This window comes from Electrona antarctica (genome assembly GCF_951216825.1).
Source record: "Electrona antarctica genome assembly, chromosome: 13".
NCBI lineage: Eukaryota > Metazoa > Chordata > Actinopteri > Myctophiformes > Myctophidae > Electrona > Electrona antarctica.
Window position 1 is genome coordinate 48,752,363 of NC_136794.1, and position 15,638 is coordinate 48,768,000.

Genomic DNA, 15,638 nt, shown 5'->3' on the forward strand with positions numbered 1-15,638 from the left:
AGGAACTCCTTATATGGTCAGCACACTCTATAGTAGGGAGGATTATCCAGAAAAAAAGAAAAAATAAGTGATATTTGAATTAAGTCAAATCACTGAATATACCTTTAAATGAGCCACTGGGTAAATGAAAAAACCAAGATCCACGAATGATTATTCTAGATTAGGATAACAACTGCTGTAATTAAAAGCCTACAATAGCCTAGAAATAGGTTGTTTATTGTGTGCGGTGATATAGTGATGAAAAGTGATTCCAACCCTTAACGTACCCCTCACCAACGTTAATCTCGTCGTGTTAACGCACCCCTCACCAACGTTAATCCGGTCGTTTTAACGCACCCCTCACCAACGTTAATCCGGTCGTGTTAACGCACCCCTCACCAATGTTAATCCGGTCGTTTTAACACACCCCTCACCAACGTTAATCCGGTCGTTTTAACGTACCCCTCACCAACGTTAATCCGGTCGTTTTAACGTACCCCTCACCAACGTTAATCCGGTCGTTTTAACGTACCCCTCACCAACGTTAATCCGGTCGTGTTAACGCACCCCTCACCAACGTTAATCCGGTCGTTTTAACGCACCCCTCACCAACCTTAATCCGGTCGTTTTAACGTACCCCTCACCAACGTTAATCCGGTCGTCTTAACGCACCCCTCACCAACCTTAATCCGGTCGTTTTAACGCACCCCTCACCAACCTTAATCCGGTCGTTTTAACGTACCCCTCACCAACGTTAATCCGGTCGTCTTAACGCACCCCTCACCAACCTTAATCCGGTCGTGTTAACGTACCCCTCACCAACCTTAATCCGGTCGTTTTAACGCACCCCTCACCAACCTTAATCCGGTCGTTTTAACGCACCCCTCACCAACGTTAATCCGGTCGTCTTAACGCACCCCTCACCAACCTTAATCCGGTCGTCTTAACGCACCCCTCACCAACCTTAATCCGGTCGTCTTAACGCACCCCTCACCAACCTTAATCCGGTCGTTTTAACGCACCCCTCACCAACCTTAATCTGGTCGTCTTAACGCACCCCTCACCAACTTTATGTCTAACCAATGACTAGTCTAAACTAAGTATGCACCCCATGCAAACGTATAACTGTCAACAAAAATAATTCTTATTCTACTGTTTCTGAATTCTACAGAGTAAAATCCTGTGTTAATTTTACTCTGTCAGAGTGTACAAAATGGACCCAAATGGACCCTTATCCATGTGTAGTTCTGAGAGTGTACAAAACGGAACCAAATTGACCTTTGCGGGGTCCATTTGGTTCCATTGTTGCACTCAGAGCAGAGTTAACGCTGAGGTGCACTTGGTGCACTTGACACGGTGTGAGTGTTGTTGTGATGTTATGGTGGCCGACTGGCCGTGCAGATCAATGTCACAGTTCCATGTAACAACAGAGTGAACATTGTACCGGAGTTGAGGAGGGGAGAGAGAGAGAGAGAGAGGAGGTTCCTAGGCCTGACGTCGAAATAAATAAAAAGTCCTCTGAAAGAATATTATATTCAAATATTTGTGCCACATTTTCACGATTTTTCAAAAAATAGCAGACCTACAAACTCGTAGCGCGCCACTCGGTGGCGCACTATGAGCTTGTAGATCTGCTATTTTTCAATAGCTTAAAGTATAACATAATGCTTAGTTAAAACACCAAAAGGGGTTCCCGCCCAGAATGGGTTATGCTGTTGCAGTCAGTCAACCCCCTCCTCGATCCACTCACCACTAAACAACACCAGCTCTTTACACCACCTGAAGAATAAAATGAAGAGTAGGAGAGACAGAGACAGACAGACGGACAGACAGAGACAAAGACAGAGAGAGACACATGCAGAGAGGGGGCAGAGAGAGAGAGATGGAGGGCAGAGAGAGACAGATAGAAAGGGATGGATAGATAGATAGATAGATAGATAGATAGAGACAGAGATGGGGAGAGAGACAAAGGCAGAGAGACAGAGATGGTGAGAGAGAGAGAGAGGGGGTTGTAGGAAAGAAATGTCAGCCTTCACATCTCAAGAGGGTTGTTTCACTCCAAGCGGTTTGCTTGCTGTGTGTACGCTGTGTGTGCTGTGGTTTCCATTCCATCATAGTGGGGGAAGACACTCGCGCTGCTTTTTTTTCCTGCCCAGTGTGGTTTCGAACGGGGGTCTCCTCTCTCTCTCTCTCTCTCTCTCTCTCTCTCTCTCTCTCTCTCTCTCTCTCTCTCTCTCTCTCTCAAGCAGCTGACCATGTTGTTGTTGCTTTCTTTCGTCCAATTCAACCACGATCTGCACCTTGCAGCGATCTATAGATGCGTTTCAAAGCCGGATTCCACCACACGGTTCAGTGCGTCTGCTGTGCTGAGAATCTGAGCGTGGAAATCTGAACTTGTTATGTAACAACCAGCCTTAAGTATAGTGCCTCTCCTCTCTGCCATTTTTAAGCAGTGCACTGTGTGTGTGTGTGTGCGCACGTGTGTGTGTGCGTGCGTGCGTGCAGGTGTGTGTGTGTGTGTGTGTAGCGTGTATGTGCATCTGCGTGTGTGCGTGCGTGTGGGAGTGTGGGATTCACCTACATATGAAAGAGATATGCCATATGGAGCAGCCTACTACATGTACAGCAAGTTACAAGTTGTACATCCGAGTGAGACATATTTTGCTGATTTTCGCGACAGCAAATTACTTTATTAGCAAAGGCTACTAATGATGCTCTGGGACTCCCAGCGTAACCAGGAGAATCCCCCCCCGCTCCTCCACGGTGCCACCCCAGGCGAACGCTGCCAAAGAGAATGGTCGAGGAAATACCCACCACAGTAACCATGAAGAAAACCAGACCAAAGAGAAAAAAGCAAGTAAGTGCCATTTCTTTGCTACCATTATAGTCAATTGTGAATCGTTCTTTTTTTAAGCAATGCTGCATTTAAAACTGCAATTTACAGTCGTGCGATATAATATTTCAAGCATGCATGGCAGCAGGGGTGGGCAGATGATGTATACTGTATGCATGCGTGCGTACTATGTTACGTGTTTTGTTTTGACAGCTGCCAGGTTCAGGCAACCTACAGGTATGTGTATGAACCGAAACGTATACATCTGTTCTCCAAGGATGGATTCCCCCCCCCCCCCCCCCCCCAGCGGTGGTGAAAAAGTACTCACATTTTTTTTTTCACTTTTTAGTAAATGTATTGATACTGCAAGTAAAAGTCCCGGGTATTCAAAATGCACTTGAGTAAAAGTACAAAAGTATTTGGCAGCAAGATGTAGAAAAAACACATTTTGGGCGGGAATCCGTTTTGTTTTTTTAACTAAGCATTATGTTATACTTTAGCTTTTGAAAAATAGCAGATCTACAAGCTCATAGCGCGCCACCGAGTGGCGCGCTATGAGCTTGTAGGTCTGCTATTTTTGAAAAATCGAAGTACCACTGACATAGAAACATAGCTTTTTCAGAAAACTGTCAGGATTTAGAAGACATTTTTAGTAAAAGTACAAAAGTATTGGCATCAAGATGTAGTTAAAGAACCAAAAGAAAATAGTTTTTTGAAAATAGCAGATCGGCTATATTTCTAAATGGCCGAAATGTATATCGGGCTGAAGTGGGTAATGTATTGTTTGAAATGATAATCAAAATCTACAAAGTAACTAGTATAGTAACTTGAGTAGTAGTAACTATAGTACCTTGAGTACTATACTCAAGTCATCTTTTGAGTGCTGTTTTTTGGAAGCTTATGACGTTATAACTTCACTGCATTTCATAGACAAATATTGTACTTTTGACTCAACTATGTTTCTAGGATGGGACCCCTGGCAGGGGCCGAAACTTTAAAAAATGCATTATTATATGGGGACTAGGTTGGCGGAGGGTGTGTAGAGCCCAGGATCACATTAGATAATTGACACAGGGGTGAAAAATGGATTACAAAATCGTGGGATAAAAATGATATATAAAAAAAAGCATTATTCAAAATCTGAGCATGTGTTATTTTCACCATTTCTTTGTTTAGGAAAATGTCTAAATAAATTGCGATACAGCATTGTATTGATATTTTTTTTAAAAAATACATTTTAACGTACTTTTGAATACTGCTCAAAGCGTGTACTTGTGAAGTACTCAAGCACTTCATAGTCTACTTGTAAGCCCCATTGTGAACCCAGACATGTTGAGTATGGGTCCCCAGCATGTAGAAACTGATGTTATAAATGTTGAGTATGGGTCCCCAGCATGTAGAAACTGCCAGATGCTAACTTGCATTATGTTGAGCAATTTTCATAATTGCCATAACATGTGACTATACCATTAACAACCTATAGAAGGCAAAATATTCAAAATCCCATCATGCTTTATGAAACTAGGGGGTTTTCATGATGCTGAATCCATTCCAAGCATTAGCTTTGGGAAGAAAAACACTCATTGGGCTAAAACGGCCATTTCTGTCATCACAAATGTGATGAAGGCTATGGCTGTTTTTAGCCCAATGAGTTGTTTATTTTGCAAAAATAATGCTTGGAATGGATTCAGCATCATGAAAACCCCCTAGTTTGACATGTCACATGCTACATAAAGCATGATGGGATTTTGAATATTTTGCCTTCTACAGGTTGTTAATGTCACATATTATGCCAATTAGGAAAATTGCTCAACATATGCAAGTTAGCATCTGGCAGTTTCTACATGCTTGGGGACCCATACTCAACATTTCTAACATAAAACCTTGGTGTACTCAACATGCCTGGGTTCACATTCTGGCAAGTGGACTATCACCTCAAGTACAAATCTGACTGAGTGACCTTCACTTGCAGTTGAGTAATAATATTTGAAGTAACTGGGGGTCGGGTACTTTGTCCACCACTGGTTAACCCGTAAGTAACGGGTCCATTTGTTCATTTTACGCTCTCAACCCATTTTGACCCGAGATCAGATTCTAAAAATGTCTTCTACATCCTGACAGTTTTCTTAAAAAGCTATGTTTCTATGTCAGTCGTTCTTCGATTTTTCAAAAATAGCAGACCTACAAGCTCGTAGTGCGCCACTCGGTGGTGCGCTATGAGCTTGTAGATCTGCTATTTTTCAATAGCTAATGATGCTAACACCAAAAGGGGTTCCCGCCCAGAATGGGTTAATTTACAAGAAGTCTACACAATTAGAGAATGTAGTAAATATTTGTTATTTTGAATAAGGTTTGCCTGTTGTCTCTCCTAATGGTACCACATCAATACAGCATGGAATTGTGAACAAAATCTTATCCAACGACAATAACGGTTACGTTTTGGGTCTGAGAGGCTAAGGGCTCCATTTTCGTCACCACTAAACCCCTTATCCCTAAACTTCTTTGCCTTTTTTTTTACTATTTTGCAATAGTATTACTATTTTTGAATAGTTAAAATGGCCCAGTCTACAAGCTCACAACGTGTCAATGTAGATTGGCTAGTTGAACTATTCAAAAATGTTTTTCAAAAAAAGAAGTTTAGGGATAAGGGGTTTAGCGGTGACGAAAATGGAGCCCTAAAACGCATCAAATGGTGATCCATCCATGGCTCAAATGCAGAATAAATAAAGGACGTTGATATGAAACAGGTTGAAGACCACTTCTCTACAGCGACGTCTTGTCACGAGACAACATGCACGGGGGGGGGGGGGGGGGGGGGAGTTTCAAATGACAGCTAGTAGGTAACAATGTATGAATCTCATTTTGGAAACTGTAACCGGAGTGGTTTTCTGCGTGGGGTTGAGAGGCTGGCATGTTTCACAGTGTCCCGGGACGGTATGACACCCTCCCCATGCCATCACCCTCCCCATGCCATCCCCCTCCCCATGCCATCACCCTCCCCATGCCATCCCCCTCCCCATGCCATCACCCTCCCCATGCCATCACCCTCCCCATGCCATCACCCTCCCCCATGCCATCACCCTCCCCATGCCATCACCCTCCCCATGCCATCCCCCTCCCCATGCCATCACCCTCCCCATGCCATCACCCTCCCCCATGCCATCACCCTCCCCATGCCATCACCCTCCCCATGCCATCACCCTCCCCATGCCATCACCCTCCCCATGCCATCACCCTCCCCATGCCATCACCCTCCCCATGCCATCCCCCTCCCCATGCCATCACCCTCCCCATGCCATCCCCCTCCCCATGCCATCACCCTCCCCATGCCATCACCCTCCCCATGCCATCACCCCTCCCCATGCCATCACCCTCCCCGTGCCATCACCCTCCCCGTGCCATCACCCTCCCCGTGCCATCACCCTCCCCATGCCATCACCCTCCCCATGCCATCACCCTCCCCATGCCATCACCCTCCCCATGCCATCACCCTCCCCCATGCCATCACCCTCCCCATGCCATCACCCTCCCCATGCCATCACCCTCCCCATGCCATCACCCTCCCCATGCCATCACCCTCCCCATGCCATCACCCTCCCCATGCCTTCACCCTCCCCGTGCCATCACCCTCCCCATGCCATCACCCTCCCCATGCCATCACCCTCCCCATGCCATCACCCTCCCCATGCCATCACCCTCCCCATGCCATCACCCTCCCCATGCCATCACCCTCCCCATGCCATCACCCTCCCCATGCCATCACCCTCCCATGCCTTCACCCTCCCCGTGCCATCACCCTCCCCGTGCCATCACCCTCCCCATGCCATCACCCCTCCCCATGCCTTCACCCTCCCCGTGCCATCACCCTCCCCATGCCATCACCCTCCCCATGCCATCACCCTCCCCATGCCATCACCCTCCCCCCATGCCATCACCCTCCCCATGCCATCACCCTCCCCATGCCATCCCCCCTTCCCCATGCCATCACCCTCCCCATGCCATCCCCCCTCCCCCATGCCTTCACCCTCCCCGTGCCATCACCCTCCCCCATGCCATCCCCCCTCCCCATGCCATCACCCTCCCCATGCCATCCCCTCTCCCATGCCATCACCCCTCCCCATGCCATCACCCTCCCCATGCCATCCCCCTCCCCATGCCTTCACCCTCCCCATGCCATCACCCTCCCCATGCCATCACCCTCCCCATGCCATCACCCTCCCCCACCCTCCCCATGCCTTCACCCTCCCCATGCCATCACCCTCCCCATGCCATCACCCTCCCCATGCCATCACCCTCCCCAAGCCATCACCCTCCCCAGTCTACAAGCTCACAACGTGTCAATGTAGATTGGCTAGTTGAACTATTCAAAAATGTTTTTCAAAATAGTAAAAAAAAAAAGGCAAATTAGTTTATGGATAAGGGGTTTAAAATGGAGCCCCAGGGGTCCGAAAAACGCAGTAACTAACTACATAACAGTACCTGTTTCATAACATGCCCAAACGCTTGCTAAGTGTAGTAGTCTTGGTTTTTAATCGTACATTTATTGTCTTTTAATATATATGTTATCTCTTATGTCTCCTGCCAGAAAATTGGAGTGTCCCATAAACCATATGGACAATCCTCCTCCTCAGGCCATGATGCTTCTGGATGTAAGAACAGCAGGTTAAATGATTGATTTTCTGCTTTTTTGTGTGTTGTCATGTGATTTGTGTTCTTTGTAAGCAGATTGATATTTCTTAAATAAAATAATGATGTGCAATAATCGCTACGTCTTCTGGATGTTTATGAAATACAGGTGTTTATGAATGCTTTTCCCAGTTATTTGTTTGTTTTGATGGTAAATCAATGCAAGAATTTCGAAATTCCCATTTATGTGGATTACTTGAAATATTATTTCCAAAACGTTCTTTGAGCATGGCTGCATTGCATTCCATTGGTGGTTTCATGAAAAATGTATTTTGCTACATAAACATGCTTGATAAATACTTTTATTACGTTTTTATGTCATTTTAATGCCGTTTTTCGTGCTGTTTTTCATGCCGTTTTATGCAATTTTTATGCCGTTTTTCATGCCGTTTTATCCGGTTTTCATACCGTTTTATCCTGTTTTTATGCCGTTTTATCCTGTTTTGATGTCGTTTTCATGCCGTTTTTATCCCGTTTTTATGCCGTTTTCATGCCGTTTTTATGCTGTTTTCATGCCGTTTTATCCTGTTTTTATCCCGTTTTTATGCCGTTTTATCCTGTTTTTATGCCGTTTTCATGCCGTTTTTATCCCGTTTTTATGCCGTTTTTATGCTGTTTTCATGCCGTTTTATCCTGTTTTCATCCCGTTTTTATGCCGTTTTATCCTGTTTTTATGCCGTTTTCATGCCGTTTTTATCCCGTTTTTATGCCGTTTTTATGCTGTTTTTATGCCGTTTTTATGCTGTTTTCATGCCGTTTTATCCTGTTTTTATGCCGTTTTCATGCCGTTTTTATCCCGTTTTCATGCCGTTTTTATGCTGTTTTCATGCCGTTTTTATGCTGTTTTCATGCCGTTTTCATGCCGTTTTTATCCCGTTTTCATGCCGTTTTTATCCCGTTTTTATGCCGTTTTTATGCTGTTTTCATGCCGTTTTTATGCTGTTTTCATGCCGTTTTATCCTGTTTTTATGCCGTTTTCATGCCGTTTTTATCCCGTTTTCATGCCGTTTTTATGCTGTTTTCATGCCGTTTTTATGCTGTTTTCATGCCGTTTTATCCTGTTTTTATCCCGTTTTTATGCCGTTTTCATGCCGTTTTTATCCCGTTTTTATGGCATTCGTGGCATAAAAATTAAAAGCAGCTTCATAAATAGTGAATGGATGATGTAATGTCTCATGAACCATTCCATGGGCCTTTTACAAACATGCAATGAAGACCATGATCATTATGGCAGAACATGTATGAATTACTTATGACTTATGAATTACGGTTACTTTGATTTATTTTGCCTTATCTAATATGTATATATAATATATCATCTTTTTCTCATCCTATCATAACCCATTCAGGCCTGACGTCGAAATTAAAAAAAAAAGTTTTCTAAATTATGACAATTTTCTGAAAGATTTTAGGCACATTTTAACGATTTTTCAAAAATAGCAGACCTACAAGCTCGTAGCGCGCCACTCGGTGGCGCGCTATGAGCTTGTAGATCTGCTATTTTTCAATAGCTAAATTATAACATAATGTTTAAAACACCAAAAGGGGTTCCCGCCCAAAATGGGATAAACACATTCAGTTCTCCATCCATCTTCCTCTTCTTCCCCGCCACAGAGCCTCTGATCTGCATGAAATCAATTCACTGACTATTCATGTCCCTTTATTATTTGAAAAGGTGGCCTCATTTTCTTTACTTTAATTCCAAGCTGTAAATGTTAGCCCTCCTACAGTGTGACTAATAATATCCCAGGAGAGCTCTGCTGAGATAATATGATGACTCAGCAACGCTAAGATTCAGAGCTCCACTAATGCATTGGCGGGATGGGTCGATCACAAACTTTATTTCTCCTTCATTTGGACCATAGCTTGGCACTGTGGTTAGAGTGTCCGCCCTGAGACTGGGAGGTTGGGGGTTCGATCCCCCGGCCGGGTCATACCAAAGACTGTAAAAATGGGACCCCAATGACTCCCTGGCTTGGCACAAATTTGTTGCTGCTGGTGCAGCTCGGTCCGTCGTTATGTAAAAAAAAAAGTGTGAAAAAAAACCCGGGAAAAAAAACACGCACACACATTTTCTTCCCTTGTCCTCATCAATTTGAGGCATCATCCAGCCTCTCTCACACAGCTGATGCAATCTACTGCCATTGACTCTGTCTGAAATTCTTTATTAGGAGTAAACCCCTTGAGATGATCCATCTCGTTTTCAAGGGGGTCCGCAAATTACAAAGTAATACACTTCACATTCCGTGTGGACATCGAGGACAAGGTTGTTCTCATGGCAACATTGGTTCTCTACCTCTCTCTTTGTAGTTCTGTCTCATCATCATCATCATCATCATCATCATCAATGATCAGGCCAATCACTCTCAGGCTTCACTCACACCTGCACAACAGATTGTTGTATAGCTGATGCATGAGACTTGTTGACTGTTGCAAGCTCTTTTCCAATGGAAGTTGAAAGCCGAAAGCCGTACAACAAAAATGTTGTGTCAAACCATGTGACTTCCATTGGAAATGCATTGGGGCGGCCATGACACTTACCCTTTGTTTACATCTAGCATGCAACAATGTTGTATGCTAGATGTGAAGGTGTGAGTGAAGCCTCACTCATCAGTGAACTTGACTACAAAGTTGTAGCTATATGTCCTGTCCACAGTGGCGTGCACAGACATTTAGAGGGGCAGGTGCTCAAGTGAAAAAAGGGCACCTTGTGCAGCGCGTGGAACCGGCCGGTTGCCTTAATCGTGTGAGATTTATAGAGTTTGGGGCCTAAATAATATATTAGAAGCTTTTTATCAAGAATTGATCAATGTCACCATGGTCCACATACTGTACAGTGTACACTGTACAAAAGAATAAATTAAAAAAAAGTTGTTGTTTTTTGTTTCTTTTCAAAAGGGCACATTGCCAAAAGGGCAGGGGGTGCTAGTGTCTATCTGTGCACGCCACTGCCTGTCCACACAGTTGTGATGGGTGCACAACAGGGATTAGAGACGCATCCCTTGGGGTTTTTTGATTGATTGATTGATTTATTAACAGTTTGCAGAATTACAGTACATTTCAAGTACAACTCAATACAACAACTGTTAACTGTGAGTGGACGACACCATAAAGCATTACACTTGTTTACGATAGGGCCCACCATTTTCAATTCATCAAAACAATTAGAGACGTACGAATATACACAACTTTATAGTCAAAACAGGAAATCATCATAGGGGAGGTAAAAAGGGAAAAGAAACATATACAGTGAGGGGAAAAAAGGGGTGGGCGGTGGGGTGGGGGCATAGAGTATATAAAAGGATAGAGACTGAACTGGCGCGAAGCTCCGCCCCCCCAGCTATTCATGTCAGCGGAAGTTGCTCAGTGGCGTTTTGAAGCACCCGGAAGACTGCCGGAAGTACCGTCTCAGAACGTCTACTTCCGCATTTGACCACCAAATTTTGGTGGTCAAATGCGGAAGTGCAACCGAGCGCTCAATGTTAAAGCCCAGCTGCACGGGGTTTCCCGGTCATGAATCCACGGGTCCGCCTGTAGTCCCTCCTCCTACCACTAGGGAGGAGAGCTTCAACGTTGAATAGCCTCACTGGCCCCTTGGGTGGGGGGGGGATTCAGATTTTACGGGGCCAGTTTCTAATTGGCAGCCGTCCGTAGGAGCCCTTTGAGGGCGGTTTTGAAGGAGTCAAGGGATTCGCATGTCTTAATATTGTCCATGTCCTGTATTGATTACCAAGGGGGCAGAGGTGTTTGAGCCAATCCTTCTTATCATTTGGCGTGGTTCTGACCGAAAGTCCAGGATCTAGGACGGTGCACAGGCTCGGGGTGGTCTAAGTTTGGTGTAAAGTCTGGAGTCTAAGCTATAAGCATCCTCACATATGGCCTGACTCACACCTTTACAACAGACTGATGTATAGCTGATGCATGAGACTTATTTACTGGTGCAATTCATTTCCAATGGGAGTCACATGGTTTGACACAACATTTGTGTTGTATGAGGGGGTGGGGGGCAGTCGAAACACAGCCGAAAGCCGTACAACACAAATGTTGTGTCAAACCATGTGACTTCCATTGGAAATGCATTGGGGCAAGATGTAAACAAACCCTTTCTTTACATCTAGCATGCATCAATGTTGTATGCTAGATGCAAAGGTGTGAGTCGGGCCTAAGCATTCCTTTTCTCCAGGTGAGAGGCAGTGTGTAGTGCCGTTGTTGTTGTCGTTGTTGTTGTGTCGTCTGTGGATCTGCTTTATCGGTATGCAAATTGGAGGGTGGCAACCTGCAGTTGATCAGCTCTTTGACATGCTTCTTGAAGCGTATCTTGTTTTCTTTTTGTGTGTGTTTTCGGCTCTCTGAGATTATCGGAACCTATTTTCTGTGAGTGAAAACTCCTGATAGTGATTGTGCATTCTTTGAAACCTTTCCTAGAATGCCTTCTGGCCCTGCTGCTGAAAAACTCTGTGTTTTGTGTACTTGTGTGCAATATCCTGAGTGGTGTCATCATCCTCTGTGCCTGTCCAGCTTTGATTGGATTTTTCAGCTTTTTCTGTGGCATTGACTGGTGGGTGCCAGTCTGACTGGTGGGTTGTGGGTGGTGGGTGCCACACACACTTATATGCGTAAGAGGGCCTTGCAAACGGTGAGCGATAAAACGCACCTATAGTTATTTTATTTATTTTTTTAAACTTTGTATTGTTACGTATACGTTTATTGCCATTATAAGATAATTTACAGGCAATTTGTTTCATATTTTAAGACATGTTAATTTTCTCTCAGTTCATTTTTTTAAGTGTAAAAGCAAAATAAGTGACATTACAAGAAAAACGAAAAAAAACACAAAAATACATAGTAATAATATTATTTGCCTTGCGAGTGCCTTGGGGGTGAACTATAGTTCATTTTCAATGAGACCTGCGTTTTTGCTCGGAGAAGTCGCGGTGCGACAACGCAAGCGTATTTACGTGAGCGCGGTCTCGTGAATCTGTTGCGCGTGTGCTCGTTACGTGCACACGCCCCCCCTCGCGACTCACCAGACCTGGATTCTGTTTAGCTTTTTTTTACGCTTGCGTTGTTGCGCCCCTCTTCAACAGACCTGGACAGGAGACCTGTCGTTGATCCAGGCAACAACGCCTGCGTTCCTCGCTTCACGTTTGCAAGGCCCTCTGAGCTTCACCCATAATGACCACCGAAACCTCAGTTGAAAAGGATGATTGGTTGCTGTCTTACAGACAGTGTGTACCCCCAAAACATGGCTCTATAAGTTGATTTATTATTATTACTAGCCCTTACCCGTTGTGAGATATTGCGGCCGCTGGGGGTACTGCGCACTGGGTGCGTTTTCGCATTTTGTATTCGAATTAAGGGCTTCGTTAAGACCTCCATATTATTATGGTCAATGCCTGTGTGAAAAGTGGGAGTGATTGGTGCAGGCAGTGAGGAGATACGGCGGTGTTTCTGACACACATTCAGACAGACATTCAGACAGACATTCAGACAGACATTGACTGAATTATAGTATGATGATTAATAGTGTTTTCTCTCTGTTTTTCCTGCTGCCACTATGGAAACTCCCCTTTCCACTAGTGCAGGACGATCACAACTGGTAATTACATGTTATTCTGTCTGTATTAACCCATTGTATCCTGAGGATGATTCTAAAAATGTCTTCGACATCCTGACAGTTTTCTGAAAAAGCTATGTTTCTATGTCAATGGTTCTTCGATTTTTCCAAAATAGCAGACCTACAAGCTCGTAGCGCGCCACTCGGTGGCGCGCTATGAGCTTGTAGGTCTGCTATTTTTCAATAGCTAAAGCATAACATAATGCTAACACTAAAAGGGGTTCCTGCCTTTAACGACCCTCTCCATGTAAACCTCAGAACAATGTTGCTCCTACTCCAGCTCAGCTCAAGTTTCTATTTGCATGTGTTTTTCAAAGAACGTCTCATTCATCCATTTTTAATGGGCTCTTTCCAGATTCGGAGACTTCAGAGGATGAAGGAGAAGAGTTTGAGACCAAAGAAGATTATGGGGATTTTGAGTTCCAGCCTCAGACAGGTATCCTCCATGTTTCCTCCAGTGTTGTTTTAGTTTTAGTCATGGTCTCTTCAATAGTTTTCATTTAGTTTCGCTCACATTTTAGTCACCTGGAATGTTTTAGTGTTAGTCTAGATTTAGTCGACTAAATATCATGAGATTTTAGTCGACTAAATGTACAGTTGATTTAGTCGACTAAAATTTATTTTGGTGGGCCTTGATGCCGTCGTAATGGCACTTACACTTGCTGAAAATAGCGGATCTACAAGTTCATAACGCGTTGCGCTTGTGAGCTTGTAGATCTGCTATTTTCAGCGTGCAACCAAGTGTAAAATGACTTATACTGGATCTCTTGTCCACTAGTCCCTTCCTAACATTTTAGTCTAGTTTTTATTTGTTGACGAAATTGTCAGTATATTTAGTCTCAGTTTTAGTCATCATAGCTTAGTTTTAATTTAGTTTCCATTTAGTTTCCGCCAGTGAAAAAAGGTAGTCGACGAACATTTTTCGTCTTAGTTTTAGTCGATGAAATCAACACTGGTTTCTACACCATATTTCCTTATTATTAAAACATGTACTCTATATCTTTGAAGCCAGGGAACATTTAGAAAATGCTGGGCAAAAAATAGCATTCTGAAAACATGTCTTAATAATTATGCCAGTAAATGAAAGAATAGTGGGAATTGTGGAATATTTTCAATTTTAGTACATCTGGGGCTCCATTTTGGTCAGCGCTAAACCCCTTATCCCTAAACTTCTTTGCCTTTTTTTTTTTTTTTTTTACTATTTTGAAAAATGTTTTTGAATAGTTCAACTAACCAATCTACATTGACACGTTGTGAGCTTGTAGACTGGCCATTTTAACTATCCAAAAATGTTTTGCAAAATAGTAAAAAAAAAGGCAAAGAAGTTTAGGGATAAGGGGTTTAGTGGTGACGAAAATGGAGCCCCTGAAGTATTTTTGTCATTAGTAATTCATTTTATTGTTATGTTCCAGTCAGAATCATAATGTCAGTTGTACAGTATGCTGAAATCCAAGTCCTAAACTCAAATTCAAACACCTGTTTATATGTGCTAATTCCTCCTTAAGTCCTGCCACCCCCATCCCCAAGACTCATCAAGCGACCCTCCACCTCTCCGATGCTAGGCTCCCGCAAGAAGCCTGTCGTCGTGCCAACCGACTACCAGGACACGGTGCCTGGAGAGTTCGAGGAAAAGGTTAGGCAGCCAAAATCTGCTGCCATGTCCCAAAGCAGCACCCAGGACTCACGGCCCCAGACTCCAGTGAGCGAATACTCACGCAAAGAATTAACAACAACCAGGCCCTCCCCAAAACTCACCAAGGCGAGCTCTAAGGTCTTTGAGAAGGTCCGCGGTTTAGAGGAACGGAGGCGAAGCCTTGATATGCCAGAAGGCTCCATCTCTGGACGATCTTGGGCAGGTTTCAACAGGGCTGCGTCTGTTGACTCGGATGACGGAGGAAGCCGCTTGGGCATCTCTAGAGAAAGCTCCAGGGAAGATCTGAGGGAGGCTCTGACGGAGGACGCTGCCGAGAGGAGGTCCATGTTCAGGCAGCGGGCTGCTTCACTCGAAGACAAGCCTCACTACTCTCAGAAAGTCCAGGACATCGAGAACAAGTTCACACAGGAGCTGGAGCGCATTAAAAAGCTTGTTGGGAAACCTCACCTGAAGAAGTCCTTCTCGACGGAGCAGCTCACTCTACGAGGCAAGAAGAGTCTACAGCATCAACCTTTGAGGAAGGTAGAGCCCATTCCTGCACAAGTCCTCCAAAAGCTACAAGAAAGGGAACAGAGGTGGGGCAAAGAACAGAAAGAAAAAGGGCAACAGAAAGAGGGTTCCCCACCAAAGTCACCCAATTTCACAAGTCAGCAGCCAACACAGCAGCAGTACACAAACATAACTCCAGAGTCAATGCAACTGTCCGACCTACCCGGACAACGGTCCGTGAGAGAAAAAAGCAGAGCCAGTCCAGTTAGAGAAGTCATCCAGAGATCACCATCACCAGCAAAAACCCTTCACCAACGAGCAGAGTCACCCAGCAGAAATATTGTGGACATGACGTTACGCAAAGTTGAACGAAGGCCGCC

At 44.4% G+C, this 15,638-nt stretch overlaps 1 protein-coding gene across 1 annotated transcript in view; it reads left to right on the plus strand.

Moving 5' to 3' along the window:
* Nucleotides 1-15,638, plus strand: part of spegb (striated muscle enriched protein kinase b) — a gene marked incomplete at its 3' end in the record, with an annotated part of 93,607 nt that overhangs the window by 25,171 nt on the left and 52,798 nt on the right. The window contains exons 2-3 of the mRNA XM_079517851.1: nucleotides 13,471-13,551; nucleotides 14,621-15,638. The exon at nucleotides 14,621-15,638 is cut by the window's right edge and continues 527 nt beyond it. Coding sequence (XP_079373977.1) covers nucleotides 13,471-13,551; nucleotides 14,621-15,638 — 1,099 coding nt within the window. The remainder of the gene's footprint in view (nucleotides 1-13,470; nucleotides 13,552-14,620) is intronic.